Source organism: Hyperoodon ampullatus (assembly GCF_949752795.1).
Source record: "Hyperoodon ampullatus genome assembly, chromosome: 4".
NCBI lineage: Eukaryota > Metazoa > Chordata > Mammalia > Artiodactyla > Ziphiidae > Hyperoodon > Hyperoodon ampullatus.
In genome coordinates, this window is record NC_136917.1 from 28,186,505 (window position 1) to 28,205,139 (window position 18,635).

The 18,635-nt window shown below is 57.8% G+C and overlaps 1 protein-coding gene across 1 annotated transcript; it reads left to right on the top strand.

Annotated features, from left to right (window-relative positions):
- HDGFL2 (HDGF like 2) lies at nucleotides 1-17,973 on the top strand (the record flags this gene model as incomplete). The annotated part of the gene is made up of 18 exons (XM_079701447.1): nucleotides 1-72; nucleotides 189-348; nucleotides 1,328-1,350; nucleotides 2,430-2,506; nucleotides 2,601-2,739; nucleotides 8,183-8,374; nucleotides 11,709-11,825; nucleotides 11,941-12,012; nucleotides 12,625-12,781; nucleotides 12,891-12,966; nucleotides 13,039-13,348; nucleotides 14,430-14,533; nucleotides 15,415-15,488; nucleotides 15,623-15,693; nucleotides 16,054-16,155; nucleotides 16,360-16,552; nucleotides 17,210-17,342; nucleotides 17,668-17,973. 18 exons carry the CDS (start codon nucleotides 1-3, stop codon nucleotides 17,768-17,770), a joined length of 2,175 nt encoding a protein of 724 aa, XP_079557573.1. The 3' UTR covers nucleotides 17,771-17,973.
- Nucleotides 17,974-18,635: the final 662 nt, after the last annotated feature.

Consider the following 18,635-nt stretch of genomic DNA (forward strand, 5'->3'; position numbering starts at 1 on the left):
ATGCCGCACGCCTTCAAGCCCGGGGACTTGGTGTTCGCCAAGATGAAGGGCTACCCGCACTGGCCGGCCCGGGTGAGGCCGCGAGGGAGATGGGCCAGGCGACGGGGGGTTGGGGGTGGGGTGGGGCAGTAGGGGCCCCGGGCCTGAGGGAGCCGCGCTCTCGGGGTCTGGGGGACTCCGGGCCTGAGGAACCCGCGCGCCGGGGGTCTGGGGGGACCCGGGCCTGGGGGACTCGCGTGCCTGGGGGTCTGGCGGTCCCCGGCCTGAGGAACCCTCGCGCGGGGATTGTGCGGGAACCTGGGCCAGGAGGTCTGGGGGTCCCGGGCCTGAGCGACCCGCGCGCCGGAGGTGCGGGGAGCCCCGAGCCTGGGGGACCCGCTCTGGGGTTCCCAGAGCCGAGGGATATGGGGTTGAGGGACGTGGGGCCTGAGGAGCCAGGGTTCAAATCTGAAGGAGTTTGGTGGGTGTGAGGGGAGGGGAGGAATCTGGGATTTGAGAAGAGGGTTCAGACTAATGGGAAGGAGGTGCTCCGGACTGAAGGACCTCTTAATGGGGGGCAACAAGAAGCCAAGTTCTGAGGGGCTGGGGGTCCTGAGCCACGTATGAAGGGGGCCTAGGGATAAGGGTTCCAGTAAGGGAGAGGGGTTGAGGGTCAAGGTTGAGAGGTGCTCAGCAGGACCAGGGCTGGAAATAGGGCTGGGTGCTGTGTTCACAAGGTCGCTGGAGCTGAGAGGACTGGATCTGAAAATGTGGGGCTTCAGAGACCGGAGATTGGAATAAGACTTGTTTGGGGGACCCTGGGGACTGGTGCCTTGTGAGGACTCCCCCGCCAGACCCTGGTGGAGGAAGCTGGTGGGGGCACAGGGTGGAGGGAGGACTTGGGGTGGGTGGAGGGATGCTTGAATCAGAGGCCAGCCACGGGGACTCAAGCTGGAAAGAGAGAGCCCCTGAGGGAGGGGGCTGGGCCCAGGGGACTTTAGGGATCCCCTCTGGAGGAAGCTGGGATCCAGAGGACCCAGATGATTCGAGGGGTCCAGTTCTGAAGGGAGTCTTGAGCTCGAGTCTCAGAACTGCAGAGTGGAGTTTCAGGCACTGTGTGTGGGGCAGGCCAGTGTGGAGGAGGGGCCAGGAGGTTGTTGCCATCCCTAGGTCTAAGTCACCCCAGGACTGAGGTTGATGGAATATGCATGTTAGGACTGAAGGAATTTGGAGGGGGAGGCAGTAGAAGCATGAAGCTGAAGGCTCGGCTGGAACAGAAGGAGCTCAGGAGTTGTTGCCTGAGCAGTATTGTGGGGTGCCTGGAGATTTCAGCCTCGTTCCCTGCTAGACCCTCCCTCCCTCTGGGTGGAGGTAAGCAGGAGGGCATCACACAGAGCTGGGCGTTTGGTTGCAGAGAGGCTGCCACAGGATGCCAGGAGTGGGCCCAGGGACTGCTAACCAGGCAGCCCTGAGAGTGGTGTGCCTCAGGCTCAGAGGCGGGTCCTGGGTGAGGTCAGAGCAGAAGCGGGCCTGGAAGGCATGGCAGGCTGGTCTTCAGAGTGATGGAGTTTGGGGATGCGTCTGTGCAGGAGCGGGATGCTTGGGATGGGTGTTTGGGGCCCAGGGCCCAAGGACTTTGAAAAGTAGCCGAGAGAACTGAGGAAGGAAGCTGGGTGAGGGGGGCAGGGAAGGTTCCAGGAGCTCCCAGGCTTTGAAGAGGACGGGAAGGAATTAATGGGGACCAGAGAACCCGCTCTAACCTGATTTGCTCGGGCTTACTTTCTTGGAAGCACCAGAGTGATAAAACTTTATGGGCACTTCCCTTCCTCCCAGAGTACCAGCTTCTCCCTCTCCTCCGCGCCCCCCTCCAGCTGGCTCTCTTAAGCCCAGAATGCTTCCAAGCACCTGATTGGAAGGGAAGGGGCTGCTAGCCTCCTGTGGGGAGATGACTGACAGCGGCTGGAGCCCATGGGCCTATAGGGAGAGGGTGGGACTTCCTGGATGCTCGGGGCCTGTCTCCTGCAGCCCACCCCCCACCCTCTGCATCCTTGGAGCTGCCAGCTGCAGCCTCTGGGAGACTGAACACCGGTTGCCTCTTTGCGGGAGGGGGTCCCGTGGGAGGGTCCTGGGAGTACAGAAGCTGGGCTTGGCCCCAGCCCCTGGCTGCTCAGAGGACCATATTTGGCTTTGCCTAGGTGAAACACCTACCTTGGGGGAAGAGAGAGCACCCTGGGGGGAGCGGACAGGTATGCAATTGGGGGGGGGGCACATTGCACAGAAGAAGGCAGATGCCTAATTGGAAGGTGATGCGTCTTCCTCTTTTGAAGGCTCCCCTCCTCCCAGCGTGCTTTCCCCCAAGTAACTTGGCTGTTTTCCTGGTCACTTCCTGGGTCAGTGGGTGAAGCTGTCCCCCACCCCCCAGCCACCCCCTGACTGGCCTCTCACTGCAGATCGATGACATCGCTGACGGTGCCGTGAAGCCCCCGCCCAACAAGTACCCCATCTTCTTCTTTGGTACCCACGAAACGTAAGTGGCCCCCGCTGGGGGTGGATTTTTCCCAGCTGTTGCCTCCCGGGGTGGCCTGGCTCACCTGGGCTCGGCCCGTGGTTCTTTTCTCCAGAGCCTTCCTGGGACCCAAGGACCTGTTTCCCTACGATAAGTGTAAAGATAAGTACGGGAAACCCAACAAGAGGAAAGGCTTCAATGAGGGCCTGTGGGAGATCCAGAACAACCCCCATGCCAGCTACAGTGCTCCTCTGGTGAGTCCGTGCCGGGGGTGGGAGGCTGGCGGGGGTCTGCGGAGCCCAGGTCAAGTGGGCACTCGAGCGTGCTGGGGACCAGAGGTGGTCTTAGCTTGTCCCACAGAGAAAGGAGAGGCCTCTGGGACAGGGCTCCTCCCGCTGGGTGCCGCTGATGTTTGGGGCCTCATCGTTCTCCGTGAGGGCGGTCCTGGGCACTGTCGGGGTTAGAGCAGCATCCCTGGCCCCACCCACTCGATGCCAGGAGCTCCTTCTTTACCCGGTTGTGACAACCAAACACGTCTGCAGACACTGCTGAGTGTCGGGTGGAGGGGTGCAGGATCCCCCCTGGTGAGACCCACTGCTCTAGGATTAGCCTGAATGTGAAACAGCGTCGTTAGAGCTCCTAAGAAACCTTTTGTTTTCTAAGGAGAAAAATTTTTTTCCTTTCAGTAACACCCTTTCCTTCCCCCATTACTGCCAGATTTCAGACTTGGAAAAAGGCTGTAGTTAGTAGACGTGAGAGCTCTTGCTCAGGTGGGAAAGAAGTGCTAAGAGTCACAGAGATGACATTCTCAGTGGCAAATCAGTGTCTGGAAACATTCGGGGAAAAAGGAATTTAGAGAAATTGAAGTGAAATTCGTAAAAAAGCCGTGGAAAGCTGAGGAAGGATGGCAGAGGGGTGCCTTGCTCTGGGTGTTTTGGGGCGAGATGCAGACAAGGGGAGTCGCGGGGAGGTGGAGTAGCCTGGCCTCAGCCGGGGTGGGCTCCAGGTGGGCCGGGAGACCCGGCGAATTGACTGCAGGGCTCGGAGCTCTGCTGTTAGGGAAGAAACGGACTTCCCCCGTGGTCTGTGGGCGGGGAAGCGGGAGTCAGAGAGGGTCTGGTTTGTGTGAGAGAAGGACCGAGTGGTTTTGTAGCATCTGGTCCTGCTTGAGAACTCGGGGTCTCGAGATGGTCTGGGTGTGCCTCTCCTGTGCCTCCATCTACCCACCGACCCGGCAAACACTCCTGTATAGACCCCGGCCGCACGCATGCTATGTGCTGCACTAGGGACCAGGAATCCTAGGTGACGCAGACGCGCCTCTTGCCTTCTGGGAGCTCACGATCTAGAACCTGGGGTCCGTTCGAGAGCTTTCTCCAGTGCTGAGGGTTTGGCAGCCTCTTCTCAAGGGTCCAGGCCCATGTTTCATGTGTGTGGTGTCTTTTACCTCCCGTGATGGGTCTGGGAGATGGACGTTCCCCCTGCTTTGGTCCCCGCCGTCTCTCCGGGCTTTGCACATTCCCCACTTGAGTAAACGGATCGGAAGTTGCTGAAGGTAGCTGAGTTTCACGAGACCGTATTCTGGCCCCAGCTCAAGTGCTGGTTAGTCTCGTCCTAAGCTTATTGCCTCCTGGTGAATCATCACACCTTTTAATGTTTATTACGCACCCTCAGCCTGTGAAGTACCGCGTAGATGCCTGCCCTCAAGGAAATGAAACTCAAAAATGGTGTCACCTTGACATTAAACCTGCCCCATACAGACTCCCCAGGTTGAGAAGTAGGTATAGGTGTGAGAGCATACTACTGCTGTTTGGTTCTCTGACCCATCTGTGCCTCCAAACAGAACATTGGGTTAAACATGCAGATCCCTGGGCCCCACCCCGAGAGGCTTAGGTGTGGTAGTTTAGGGCTGAGGCCTGGGCACCTTGAGGTGGTTCATCCCCCGAGTTATCTAGATGCTTCTGATGGAGCCACTCCACAGCAGGCTTTTGGAAGCACCGCTTGGAGGGTGCTCGGGCAGTCTGTCTTTTCATCCTATAAGGTTTTAGTTTATAGTTTTATGTTTCGAGTGGGAGTACAGACTCCTGGTACAAGACTGAAAAGTACAAAAGGGCGTACGGTAAGGGATCAGCCCTGCCTCGCGGCCGTTCTGTTTCAGTTTCCTCTCAAGGTAGCCCCAGCTACCAGTTCCTTGTGTGTTCTTCCAAGATTCTTTGTTCACGTAAAACCCTACATAGCTTGCTTTTTTGAAGCATGAAATGCTCCACTTGGCTTTATTCCCCCAGTTGGTCTCCCTCATCTGTGCAGAGAACAGCTTCATTCTTTTTGACAGCCTTAGCTCGGTGTGCTCCCACCAGGAGCGTACGACAGGGCCTGTTCCTGCACCCTCCTGCCAAGCCAGGAGGTGGAAAACGGTATCTCAGTGCGGTTCCAGCTATATCCAGTAATCCCAAGATGGGCTGGGCGGGTGGCATCTTTTCCATTTTACAGCTGAGCACGCTGAGGCCCGGAGTGTTTGCTTGCTTGCCGGGAAGGACCCAGCTAGAATGTGAGGCCTCAGAGACCTAGACCAGGGTTTTTCAACTTCTCTCCCTCTCTGTGGGGCGTCCTAGGCACTGTGGGCTGTTGAGCAGCATCCCCGGCCCCGCCCACTCAATGCCAAGACCCCCCCCTCATCTTGACAATCTGAATGTCTCTAGACATTGCCAAATGCCCCCTGAGGGAGAGAATCACCCCTTGTTGAGAAGGATTGACCTAGAAGGATCCCAGTTGATGCATCCTCGTGACCTGATAGAGGAGGTAAAGGGACCTGTCCCAGTAGCTGGTTCGAGCTGAGCTGGAACTAAAACCCAGACCTCCCGTCTCCCAAGCTGAAGTTCTTTTCTGGTCGGTACAAGCCGGGTGGGGTCCTGGAGGGGCAGGTGGGCCCAGAGAAGGACCTCTACACATGGATCCTGGGGTAAGAGCCCTGCTGTGTGGACGCGTGGACCTGGGTTCAAGGCCTGACTCTTCTTCCTGTTCACCGTGTTCTTTGGGGATTGATTGACGTCACCTCTCGGAGCCTCAGTTTCCTCATCTAAAACAGAGGCTCAGGGTATGACGAGCTCTCACAGGGCTGTCGGGGGAACACGGTGAGCCAGTGCACATCAGGCACCCGGCACAGGGGTGCGAGGTGTTGGGGACCGAGGAGGCCAGGCTGGGCCTGACCTTCCCTTTCCACCTCTGCACCTCTGTCACCCTCCCAACCCATTAAGACAGTGAGAGGGGGCTTCCCTGGTGGTCCAGGGGTTAAGACTCTGCGCTCCCAATGCAGGGGCACGGGTTCGATCCCTTGTTGGGGAACTAAGATTCCGCATGCCGCGCCGTGAGGCCCAAAAAAAAAAAACAGAGAGACAGTGAAAGAGACCAACACTCATCACTCATCTCACTCAACCAGTGGGTCTCGGGATGGTTGCAGGTCAGCTGGCTCTTGGCCTTTATCTCCTGGTTCCTCTCCGAGCCACCAGTGTTCCCGTCCTCCAGACGTCTCCATGGGGATCGGATTTCCCAAAACTTTTGCTGGCAGGTAGTTAGGTCTCGTGGGCTGAGCCCAGGAGATGCAGAGTTCCTGACTTTATCCCCAAAGCACAGTGCAGGGCAAGTCACTTACCTTCCCGGAGACCTTGTTTCCCCACTTACGGGACATGCCCACTCGTCCCAGTCGCCTCCCCGGCTGTCGAGGCGCACATCTGGCCGCAGTTGGTTGAGCGCTTAGCAGAAGCAAGCCGGGATTTGTAACAGGCAGTAGCTGTGTCCAGTGGGCCAGGCTTCAGGGCCCAGCAGAGCTGGCTTGCACCCCAGCTCTCTCGCTTAGTCGCCGTGTGATCTGGCTCCATCACGCCGCCTTTTGCCTCGTCTGCAGAGTGAGAATGACAGCTCCCCACATGTTACACAGAGAGAGAGGATCCCTCATGTCTGCTAGCTCTCACTGCCACGAGGCTGACTCCGTTCCTCCTGCAGACGATCAGGAGGGTCCTGGACCCTCCATTTAGTCACTCACACTCCAAGCTGCTGTTTCCCCCATGAAGAACCGGGGATGTCCTTTCCCTTCTCCACTCACCAGGGGTGCTCCAGAGAAAAGTGACGCCCTGGAGGAGAGGTGTGAGGGAAATCCTCCTGAAAGCCTGATGGTTCTCTCCCAGTGTTTCAGGTTTGGGGCTTGACCTACTTTGTGTGGCACTTTTTACCCTTTTTTTTTTTTTTTTTTTTTTTTAATTTTTGGCTGTGCCACATGGCATGCCAGATCTTAGTTCCCCAACCAGGGATTGAACCCATGCCCCCTGCAGTGGAAGCGTGGAGTTGTAACCACTGGACCATCAGGGAATTCCTTGTGTCATATTTTAGATCCCACATATAAGTGATATTCTGTGGTATTTGTCTTTCTCTTTCTGACTTAACTTTGCTTAGTATGGTAATCTCTAGGTCCATCCATGTTGCTGCAAATGGCATTATTTCATTCTGTTTTACGGCTGAGTAATATTCCAGTGTGTATACGTACCACATCTTCTTTATCCATTCACCTGTTGATGGACATTTAGGTTGTTTCCGTGTCTTGGTTATGGTAAATAGTGCTACTGTAAACATAGAGGTGTGTGGATCTTTTCGAATTACAGTTTTCTCTGGATATATGCCCAGGAGTGGGATTGCTGGATCATGTGGTAGCTCTATTCTTAGTTTTTTGAGGAGCCGCCATATTGTTTTCCGTGGTGGCTGCAACCACTTTACATCCCCCCCTCCCCCCACAGTGTAGGGGGTTCCTTTTCCTCCACACCCCCTGACTCTGGTCTGTTCACATGGCTGTGGTCGGTCTCCCACTAGATTGTAAGCTCCCCAGGGGCAGGGCCCGTGCCATGTTCACGCCTGGGCGCTCCCACCTCCCTAGCACAGTGCCTGGCACCTGGCTGCTGCTCACAGACGGCAACTGAGTGTGCAGACGAGCCCGGCACGTGGCTAGCACAGAAGAAGTGCCATCTATGTGTCTGCTATTTTTGCGGCTGTTACCGCCTGAGCAGGCATTTTGGCTAAAACAGAAATAGAAGTGCCTGGAAGTTCACACCCAGAGGTCCTATCCTAGGTCATTTTCCTCCTCATTAGTAATTGCAATAATAATCATTTTTACAAAAAGCAAACCTCCATGATGGACCTCCTGTCGGTCTGGGCACTGTCCTCAGTAAATGCCACTTCTGTCTCACCCTCGCCACAGCCCTGTGAGGCCAAAGTGGTGTCAGCCCCATTGCTCAGATGTGGGATGAGGCACACAGGGGCTTAAGTCACTGGCCCAGGGTTTGCCCTCAGATCCTGCAGTGCTTGAATCCTAGTGGCTAGCACACACGTGCCCATCTCGCCCTGCTGCATCAGTCCTCAGAGCTTTCTGTTTATTTGTTTTTTTTAATATTGTTTGGCCACGCCGCACGGTGTGTTGGATCTTAGTTCCCCTACCAGGGATTGAACCCATGCCCCCTGCATTGGGAACACAGTGTCTTAACCACTGGACTGCCAGGGAAGTCCCCCTTGGAGCTCTCTGAGCCTCAGTTCCCGCATTTGGAGAGCGAGCAGGCCAGACCCTGACACTTGAGACCCTGACACTTGAGACCCGGCCAGTGGCTGCTGTGCTGTGGGCCACACCTCGTGGTGACTTGCTGTCTCTGTCCCCACCCCCAGCCGGTGAGCTCCTCCGACAGCGAGGCCCCTGAAGCCGACCCGGCAGGTGGCAGTGAGGACGAGGAGGACCGGGGGGTTATGGCCGTCACCGCCGTGACCGCTGCAGCCGCCAGCGACAGGATGGAGAGTGACTCGGACTCGGACAAGAGCAGTGACAACAGCGGCCTCAAGCGGAAGGCGGTGGCCTTGAAGGTAGGGGCGCGGGGGTGGGGTGGGCACAGCTGGCCTGTGGGGGGCTGGGGCCCTCCCTGCTCCCTCCACAGATTCCGTCTGGCTGCCTGCTCTTCTCCCTCCCCGGCCTTTCCTTCTTTCAGTTTTTAGTACATTCACAAAGTTGTGCCAGCATCCCCTCTGTCAGTTCTAGAACTTTCCATCACCCCAAAAAGAAACCCTGTCCCCACTGGCAGTCCCCCCACATCCCCACCCGCATTCCCTAGTAACCAGGAATCCGCCTCTGTGGAACTTGCCTGTTCTGGATGTTTCCCATCAGTGGAATCACACACCGTGTGTCCTTCTGTGTCTGGCTTCTGTCATTGAGCATCGTGTCCTCAGGGTCCATCCACGTGGTAGCGAGTGTCAGGGCTTCTCTCCTTTTCGTGGCTGAGCGATATTCCTGGGTATGGCCCGACCACACTTTGTTTATCTGTCATCCGTTTATGGACATTCGGGTTGTTTCCACTTTGGGGCCATCACAAATAACGCCGCTGTGAACATTCATGTACAAGTTTTTGTGTGGATGTGAGTTTTAAGTTCTCTTGGAGAGATTCTCTTTCCTGCCTTTTTTCCCCTCTCCTCTGCCTTTTGACTGCTTCCGAATATTTGGGTGCAGAATGAGAGGACCGGGACCTAGCAGCAAATTCTTTTGATAGAGTAAGGCATTGTTTTTATGATTTTTAAAAATAACATTTGCTTTTGGTTCCATTTATAACAATAAGCCATGCTCATCGTAGATAAGTTAGAAGATGTGAAAAGCATAAAGAAGCTGGTGAAAAATGCCCGAACTATCTGAGGGGGTTTCTGCACCAAGGACTAGAAACATCCTGATGTGTTTCTCCGTGATCTTGTGTGTGCCTCACGGGCGGGGTGGGTATGTAAAGTATGGAATTGGCAATCACGCACGTATTGTGTCTTGCTGTTTTTCTACCTAATAGATGAGCATTTCCTTGTCCTTAAACGTTATGATTATTTTTTAATATTTTATTTATTTGGCTGTGTCGGGTCTTAGTTATGGCACGCGGGCTCTTCATTGTGGCGTGCAGACTTCTCTGTAGTTGTGGCGCGTGGGTTCAGTAGTTGCAGCACGTGGGCTCTCTAGTTGTGACGTGTGCCGGCTCTAGAGCGTGTAGGCTTAGTTGCCCCGCAGCACGTGGCATCTTACTTCCCCGACCAGGGGTTGAACCCCCATCCCCTGCATTGGAAGGAGGATTCCTTTTTTTTTTTCCTTTAACATCTTTATTGGAGTATAAGTGCTTTACAATGTTGTGTTAGTTTCTGCTGTATAACAAAGTGAATCAGCTATATGCACACGTATATCCCCATATCCCCTCCCTCTTGTGTCTCCCTCCCACCCTCCTTATCCCATCCCTCTAGGTGGTCACAAAGCACCGAGCTGATCTCCCTGTGCTATGTGGCTGCTTCCCACTAGCTATCTGTTTTACATTTGGTAGTGTATATAAGTCCATGCTACTGCCTCACTTCATCACAGCTTACCCTTCCCAGTCCCCGTGTCCTCAAGTCCATTCTCTACGTCTGTGTCTTTATTCCTGTCCTGCCCCTAGGTTCTTCAGAACCTTTTTTTTTTTTTTAGATTCCATATATATGTTAGCATACGGTATTTGTTTTTCTCTTTCTGACTTACTTCACTTTGTATCACTGATTCTAGATCCATCCACCTCACTACAAATAACTCAGTTTTGTTTCTTTTCATGGCTGATATTCCATTGTATATATATGCCCCATCTTCTTTATCCATTCATCCATCAATGGACACTTAGGTTGCTAGAAGGCGGATTCTTAGCCACTGGACCACGAGGGAAGTCCTTGGCATCCTTTTTTAAAAGTCCCTGTTGTTTCTGTTTAGTTATTGGAGGAGTTAGAAATATGTTGAAAATAAATGCCCCCCCCCCATCCTACCCCTTAGATATTAACCACTACTTGTAGGTTAGTATGTATTCAGGTTTTATTTTTTTGGGTTTTTTGACCAACTTTGCATTAAATGAATGTCATTATTACAACACCTTTCCCCCACACTAGGGAGACATTTAGATGACCTCTTCCTTCGTAACCCAGCACCCTAGCTGGGAACACACCTATTGGTGTTCCTTTCCCCATTTTTGGGGGGTGTGGCTATGGCTTTCTCCTGAGTCAGCTTTGTGCTCTCTCTCTCTAGTTAACGTTCTTTTGTCGCTGTTTTTCTGTGTCCACCATCTCTTCACGTGGTCTCCCTCTGTGCATGTCTGTGTCCTAATCTCCTCTTCTTATAAGGACCCCAGTCATATTGGGTCAGGGCCACCCTAATACCTCATTTTACTTTAATTATCTCTTCAAAGACCCATCTCCAAATAGTCACATTCTGGGGTCCTGGGGGTCAGGGCTTCATTGTATGCATTTTGGGGCAACACAGTGCAGCCCATCGTACCTCGGCCTTGGTCAGGCCCCGGAGGAGGTGAGATGCTCTAAGTGCTTGTGACGAGAAGCAGCGAGTCTGGGCTGTAACAGGACAGAGGCAGAGGTGCATCGTACCTAAACCCACGCCCTGACGGGGAGGACCAGGCGTCAGTGGGCCGAGATCTGTGTCCAAAGCTCAGTCCTCTTTGCCTTCTCAGTTCTTCCTTTATACAATTTCTTAAAGTGGCTTCTTTGAGTGGGCATCTGGGAGTCTGTGAACCCCTGAAACTTAATTCGGAATTGTATGTGTGTGTGTGTTTAAAAAATCTTTCTTACTGAGGTGAAATTCACATAAAAAAATTAATCATTCTAAAACGTACAGCTCAGTGGCATTTAATACATTCACAGTGTGGTGCAACCACCACCTCTATCTAGCTGCAAAACATATGTGTATGTGTTTTTCTGGGGGAAGGATCCCTGGTTTGTATTATTTTTTTTAATTGTAGTAAAATACACACAACGTGAAATTCGCCATCTTAACCATTTTTAAGTGCACAGATCAGTAGCATTAAGTGCATTCACACTGTGGTGCAACCATCCCCACCATCATCTCCAGAACTTTCTCATCTTCCCAAACTGAAACTCTGTCCCCATGAAACCCTGACTCCCCCTCCCCCTGGCCCCCACCATCTACTTCCTGTCTCTGTGGATCTGACTCTCTAGGGACCTCCTGTGAGTGAGATCACAAAGTATTTGTCCTTCTGTGTCTGGCTTCTTTCACTGAGCATCATGTCTTCTAGGATCAATATCCCTGGTTTTTATCAGATTCTCAAAGGGGTCCCTGCCCTCCTCCCCACAAAGTTTCCCGAGCACACGGGCTTTCTCAGTTGCTGATGTGTCCGGGCTGCTCCCCTTCCAGATGTCAGTCTCCAAACGAGCTCGAAAGGCCTCCAGTGACCTGGATCAAGTCAGCATGTCTCCATCCGAGGAGGAGAACTCGGAAAGCTCCTCCGAGTCAGAGAAGACCAGTGACCAGGTGAGCAGCTGGCTGGACCCCGGGCAGGCACCCAGGGGGAGGGATGCATACTGGGGTGGGGCTGAGGGGTGGCCGGCCGGTAGGCAGCACGTCCAGCTCCCTTCTCTCCGCCCAGGACTTCACCCCCGAGAAGAAAGCCGTGGTCCGGGCCCCACGGCGGGGCCCCCTTCCAGGACGGAAGAAAAAGGTACAGGTGTTTTATTTTGTTTCCACACACCGGCCGGTGGAAGCTCCTCAAGCATCTCCCCACGGTTACCAGCCACGGTCTGCGGTCGGGGTCAGTCCGTTTTGGAGGAGGGGAGGCCGTAGGCCCCAAGGAGACCCCGGGGCCCGCTGACATCCGCCTCCACCTTCACTCATGGCTTTGGCCCATGGTTTCCGAGCGCCGTGTGCGCGGAGCACCTCCCCGGAGCAGGAGGCCACCCAGCCGCTGCTGCCCCCGAGAGGGCCTTAGAGGCCGGTTTGGAAAACGGGATGCTCGCATCGGAAGGGGGCAAAGCACTCTGAGGGGCCCCATGAGAGAGAGAATGCACGCGTGTGCGCGCCCGTGTGCAAGTGTGATGTACGTGCGTGTGTGTGTGTGTGGTGCGCAAGCAGGCATGTATGAGCGTGTACAAGTGTGTTGTGTGTATTCTGTGTACACAAGTATGTGTGCATAAGCGTGTGAGTGTGGTGTGTGTGTGTGTCCGGGGTTCTGGGCCAGAACGAAGGGTTGTGGGTTTGGGTGGGGTGGGGCGCTGCAGGCACGCCTGGGGCCGCCCTCACCCTGGCTGCTCTCACCTCCCCGGGCCTCCCCCAGAAGGCGCCGTCAGCCTCCGACTCGGACTCCAAAGCAGAATCGGACGGGGCCAAGGCTGAGCCTGCTGCCGTGGCAAGGTCGGCGTCCTCCTCCTCCTGCTCGTCCTCCTCCGACTCGGACGCGTCCGTAAAGAAGCCTCCTCGGGGCAGGAAGCCAGGTAGGCCGGCGGGGGGGTGCTGCCCTGGGCCTGCGCCTGGCCTGGCGGTGGGGGGGTAACGCCCACCGAGAGGTGCGGGAGAGGCCACCCCGCCACCGCTCTTCCGTAGCCGAGAAGCCTCCCCCCAAGCCCCGTGGGCGGAAACCGAAGGCTGAGCGGCCACCGACCACCTCGAGCAGCGACAGGTGGGTGCGGGGCCCTCGGGGCGGGGGCGCGGGCAGGCCGGGACGGGAGCCCTAACCGGCCCGCACCCCTAGCGACAGCGACGAGGTGGACCGCATCAGCGAGTGGAAGCGCCGGGACGAGGAGCGGCGGCGCGAGCTGGAGGCGCGGCGGCGCAGGGAGCAGGAGGAGGAGCTGCGGCGGCTGCGTGCGCGCGAGAAGGAGGAGAAGGAGCGGCGGCGCGGGCGGGAGCGCGGGGAGGCGGCGCGGGCGGGCAGCGCCGGTAGCAGCGGCGACGAGCTCAAGGACGACGACGAGCCCGTCAAGAAGCGCGGTCGGAAGGGCCGGGGCCGGGGCCCCCAGTCCTCCTCCGACTCGGAGCCCGAGGCCGAGCTGGACAGAGAGGTGCGTCCGGCGGCGTCCGTGTAGCAGCTGCTGTGTGCGGGGTGCCAAGCCGTCAGGGAAACACAGAGAGCTCGCTGTTAAGGAGCTGATACTTGAGGGAGGGGGATGGGCAGCGGACCATCTGAGGATGGTGTGTGGTGCCAAGGAGATGGAAGCCAGGGCGGGGTGTGAGCTGCCGGGGCGAGAGGGTTTCCATCTCGAAGAGGGAAGACCTCAGAGGCTTCAGGCGGGCAGCCGACATTAAGTAAGGATCTGAATGAAGTGAGAAGATACCTGGGGGAGAGGCATTTCTGGCCGAGCGCACGGCCTGTGCAAAGGCCCTGGGGCAGGACCATGCCGGGTGTGCTGGAGGAACAGCCAGGAGGCCCGTGTGTCTGGAGCAGAGTGAGCGAGGGGGAGAGAGGGAGGAGGGGAGGGCAGGGAGGGGACGGGGCAGGCCGTGCAGGGCCTTGTGGAGGACTTGGGCTGTTACCCCAAGGGAGGTAGGTGGGACCCTGGAGGGCTGTGGGCAGAGGAGGGGTGGGTGCTCACAGGTGCCCTCTGGCTGCTGCGGGGGAACGGCTTGTGGGCTAAGCATGGGAGCAGTTCGGCCTCTGGTGCATGTTGGTGGTGACCTTTAGCACCTTGCGTGACCACAGGGCATCAGCTCCCTGTCCTCCTAGCTCTCACAGGCCAGCCTGAGTCTAGGAATCCGAGCCCCCCCGGGCCCATCGCCTTCTAGTCCGAGCCCAGGATCCCACTCGATAGGGGTGGGGGAGCCGAACAATGCCCTGTTCTCTCCCCACTGCTGTCCACTTTGTCACAAAAGGGGGACCAAGTTCCCTGGCATGGGAGGTGTGTTGATCGGCAAGAGGAATGCAGTGGGGCTGCCCCACTGTTGGGTGATCCTTTCAGGCCCTGAGAAGCTGCTGCCCGGGTATGGACTGGACACGGGGTCCATCCTGCCCAGTCCATCAGCTCCCATCAGGCGAAGGTGATAGCAGGGAATGTCACACTGTGTCTCTAAGGGAACAGCTCAGGGGTCTGAGGCAGCCCCATGCCGCCTGCCGCTCCAGCCCCTCCCTTTCTCTGGTTGCTACAGGTGAAGAAATCAGCGAAGAAGTTGCACCTGCAAAGCACAGAGCCTGCGCGGAGACCCAGCCAGAAGGAGAAGAGAGGGCGCCCCGAGGAGAAGCCCCGGGCCAGGTCCGTTCCCGCACTGCCACTCCTCCGATAGCCCCCTGGGGGTCCCCACATCTCAAGGGAGGGCCCCAGTTTCCAAATTCAGTCTTTGAGACTGAATCCAGTTGAAGTGTCTGGTTCTTGGGGCCCCATCAGGTTATGCAGGAGTCACTGCCCAGGTCTGTGGTCCTTCCCCAGAGGAGGCCTCTCCCCCGGGGTGACCCTGCTCCCAGGGGATACCGGGCAGTGTCCTGGGACATCTGTGGTGGTCACTTGGGGGCGGTTCCTGGGATCCAGTGGGTGGAGCCAGGGAGGCTGCCCCTCTCCCCACAGTGCCCAGGATGGAGCCCCACAGAGGATGACCCGGCCCCCGTGTCGCCAGTGCTCAGGGGGAGAGACTCTCCCCAGACCAGTGGTTCTCAGGCTTTTTAAAGTTCAAGGCCCACTGAGGTGGGAGCACAGAGCCCATCTCCCTGCCCACTTTCTATGTGGAATCCCAGCCATCAGTAAACGAACCTGCCCCCTGGGATTGTGGTAGCCAGGCTACCAAGCAGGATGTAGAATCGAAGGCTCAGTGACGTGCCTGCTGCCGTTTCCCAGCATCATATCAGAGTAACTCATGCGCTGGGGTCTACGTAACTAGCCACTTACCCTTAACCACCTGTTTAAAAAAAAAAAAAAAAATTCTGGGCTTTCACATTTTTTACTTCTTAGAGAAAGGGTTATGTCTTGGGTCCCCTCAGGTGCTGCCCTAGACCAGGTCAGCTGGGCCTTGAGCCTCCTCCTCCCAGCCTCCCAGGCCTCCTGACGGTTTCCTTCTGCAGCGGCCATGGGTCCCCCCACGGGCCCCCGGCCCTCAGTGGGGACATTGGTCAGGGGCCTTCTAAGGGCACGACTCTCCACAGGCCTGTGAAGGTGGAACGGACCCGGAAGCGGTCGGAAGGGTTCCCACCAGACCGGAAGGTTGAGAAGAAGAAAGGTGAGGGGCCAGCTGCCCAGCCCTGGTTGCATCCTGAGGTCGCCGAACGGGAGGAGGGACGGCCCTGGAGGAGCCGGCTCCCATCACCAGGGACCCCACTCAGGCCTGGGCGCTGCCTTCTCTCTTGGCCACAGAACCTTCCGTGGAGGAGAAGCTTCAGAAGCTGCACAGCGAGATCAAGTTCGCCCTGAAGGTTGACAATCCGGTGAGACCTTCCTTGGGGTGCAGAGGTCATGTCTCAGTTCCCCTGCCCCCTCATCGCTCGAGCTCCCTTAGAGGTCTGGGGATGCTGAGGCAAAGCCAGGCCGCACGTGCAGGGCAGGGTCCTTGTTCGCGTGGGCGCCCACCAGATAAGGGCCCAGCTTGGCCTCCTGAGTGCAGTGCTCTGCATTCCCACCAGGTGGTGCCACACGAGGCCCCAAGACCCCTCGAGTTCTGGGTGCTTCACCACTGTCCCCAGGGCTCCCTGTCGCTCAGCCCAGGGTGTCCTTCTCTGCCCTCTTGGGCCCCCTAGAACCCCCGCAGCTAGGCGCTGACCCTCCTCGCTGCCCTCGCTGCCCTGCAGGATGTGAAGAGGTGTCTGAATGCGTTAGAGGAACTAGGGACCCTGCAGGTGACCTCACAGATCCTCCAGAAGAACACGGACGTGGTGGCCACGTTGAAGAAGGTGCGGTGGGAGCCCAGGGGTTGAAGGGGCTGGTGGTGGGGCTACGTGTCTGCTCGGGGCACTGGGCTTCCGGCCACGGCCGCCTGTGGTCAGCGAGGAGGAAGCCGTGCGCACGGGAGGTGCTCCGGGTGCGGTGATGGGGGAGGGTCTCGGGCGGGGGGTGAGGAGCCTGCGCCCCCTGAGCCAGGCCTCTTGGTGGGCCAGATCCGCCGCTACAAGGCCAACAAGGAGGTGATGGAGAAGGCTGCGGAGGTCTATGCCCGGCTCAAGTCTCGGGTCCTGGGACCAAAGATCGAGGCCATCCAGAAGGCGACCAGAACTGGGCCGGAGAAGGCCGAGGAGATACTGGCCGGAGAGGAGGCCCCTGCGGAGAGGGCGGAGGACGAGGCAAGCGCTGGTGAGGAGCAGACCGCCCAGGTGGCGCCATCTGTCGGCACTTGCTGCGCAGGCTGGCTGTGTCCCCAAGGCAGCTGGTGTCTGGGCCACACGCCCCTGTGCTGCTCATAGGCTCCATCCAGACCCTTAGAGCCAGGTAGCAGGGGAGGCTGTGTGTGTGCGGCCAGGTGCGCGAGCGTTTCTGGGACGGGCGGTCGCAGGGGTCTGGGAGGGGAGGGCCACGGGTGGACGCCAAGGGCGTCTGTGGCGGGGACAGTGGCTGCGGGGACAGGAGAGCATTCCTTCCTGCTGGGGTCATGCGGTCCTGGTGAGAGATGCTTGGAGCAGCCCTTAAGACCAGCACCGAGAGGGCTTAGCCGAAGCCGAGGCTGCCCGGGGGAGAGCACAGAGTTAGCGTCTCTCCTTACGTCTGTTTGGACACGGCTGCGGCAGGCTTTTCCCGGTGTTGCCCACGGCCATTCATTTACCGGCCCATCTCCAGGCCGCGTGGATGGGCCAGGGGCCGGCTGGAGGAAGAGCCCCATGCAGCCGGTGGCCCCTGTGTGTCTGGTGGCTCGGGGGTGCGGGTGAATTCAGGTGCACAGGCGGGTGCTTGCATGCTGCTCGCTCTCTGCAGGCAGGTTGCCCCACAGCGTCCCACGAGCCTCTCTCCCCGCAGATCTCTCAGCCCCTGTGAACGGTGAGGCCACGTCCCAGAAGGGGGAGAGCGTGGAGGACAGGGAGCCGGAGGAAGGACAGAACTCAGAGGAGGGGCCGGGGGGCGGCTCCTCTGAAGACCCATCACACAACGAGTAAGTGTTGCCGGGGCGACTTCCGGAGCAGGCAGCCCGGTGTCTGAGCTGCTCCCAGTGGGTAAGGGCCCGAGGGACATCAGTCTCCCGCACGCTGACTGACCCCCAGGCCCCTCGGAGGGAACTCTGGGCTCGGGGCCGGCTGGCCTGGGCCTGAGCTCTCGGAGGGTGGCTCCCTCCTGACACCTGCCACGGGAGCAGCCAGGGCTGCAGGCACGGCAGGGGGAGGTTGGGGGCGAGGGCTGTTGGCCTCTGTAGGTGGAAGGAAGGAGACAGACGGCAAGGGGCCTGCTCACCCCCGCCCGCCCGTGCTGTCCTCCACCAGCAGCGCGCGGGAGGGCCCCGACCTGGACGGGCCCGGGAAGGAGCGGCAGGAGCGAGAGAGGCTGCGGGTGGACTCGGAGTCCCTGGACGACGAGGACAGCTGAGCCGGGCAGCCTGTGGCCAGGCCCCGCCGCCACGCGCAGCTGCCCCGAGGCCTGCCTGGCTCCTTCCCGGCACCCAGGGAGCAGAGAACTGTTGGGGAGACGCTGTGTTGTTCGTTTGTATTTGTCCCCCTGGGTTTTTTTTCCTGCCTAATTTCTGTGATTTCCAGCGGACGTGAAATAACTATAAAGGGTTTTTTTTAATGAAAAAAGAGTTGCTTTTATTGGCTCGGTTTTCTAGCCTCGCTGGTTTGCAGTTGTCAAGGGGCCGTCCAGGGACAGAGGGTTTTAAGCCACAGGGTCACCGTGAGCAGTGAATATGAATTTGGTTCTGATGGTGCTCCAGGCCCTGCAGGGCTGACGGGGGCAGTGAGCAAGGCCTTTCCAAAAGTACCAGGAAGGATGCTGAGGGCTGTCTGTCGTCCTCGATGTGCACAGGGCGTGGGTGTTGGGGGCAGGCCTTGCTGTGTGACGTGGGCCGAGTGACACCCCACACTCTGGGCTTCTCTGTGCTCACCTGTTGCTTGGATTCAGATGGGGGATGTGTGTGCGACGCCCAGCCAGGCACCTGCACACGGCGGTTGCTGGTTAAACGGTGGCCTCTACCGTGTGTCCCCTGTCCTGCCGGTGGCCGAGCCCCTCTGTCCCGGCTGAGAGAGAGGCGTGGTGTGGTTTTGCTCCCTGGGCCTGGCGTACCGCCTCCGCCCCCGGCCCTTGCCCCGTTTGGTTTGGTTTGGTTTGGTTGGATTTGAGGTTGTCGGTGAGCTCGGTTTCCGTGAACGACTGTTCCCAGTGTCACCCCCTCTGATGGCCGTCCGTGATGGGGAGTGAGGAAGGAAAGGCTCAGGGAAGTTCCCGGACTGGTCCC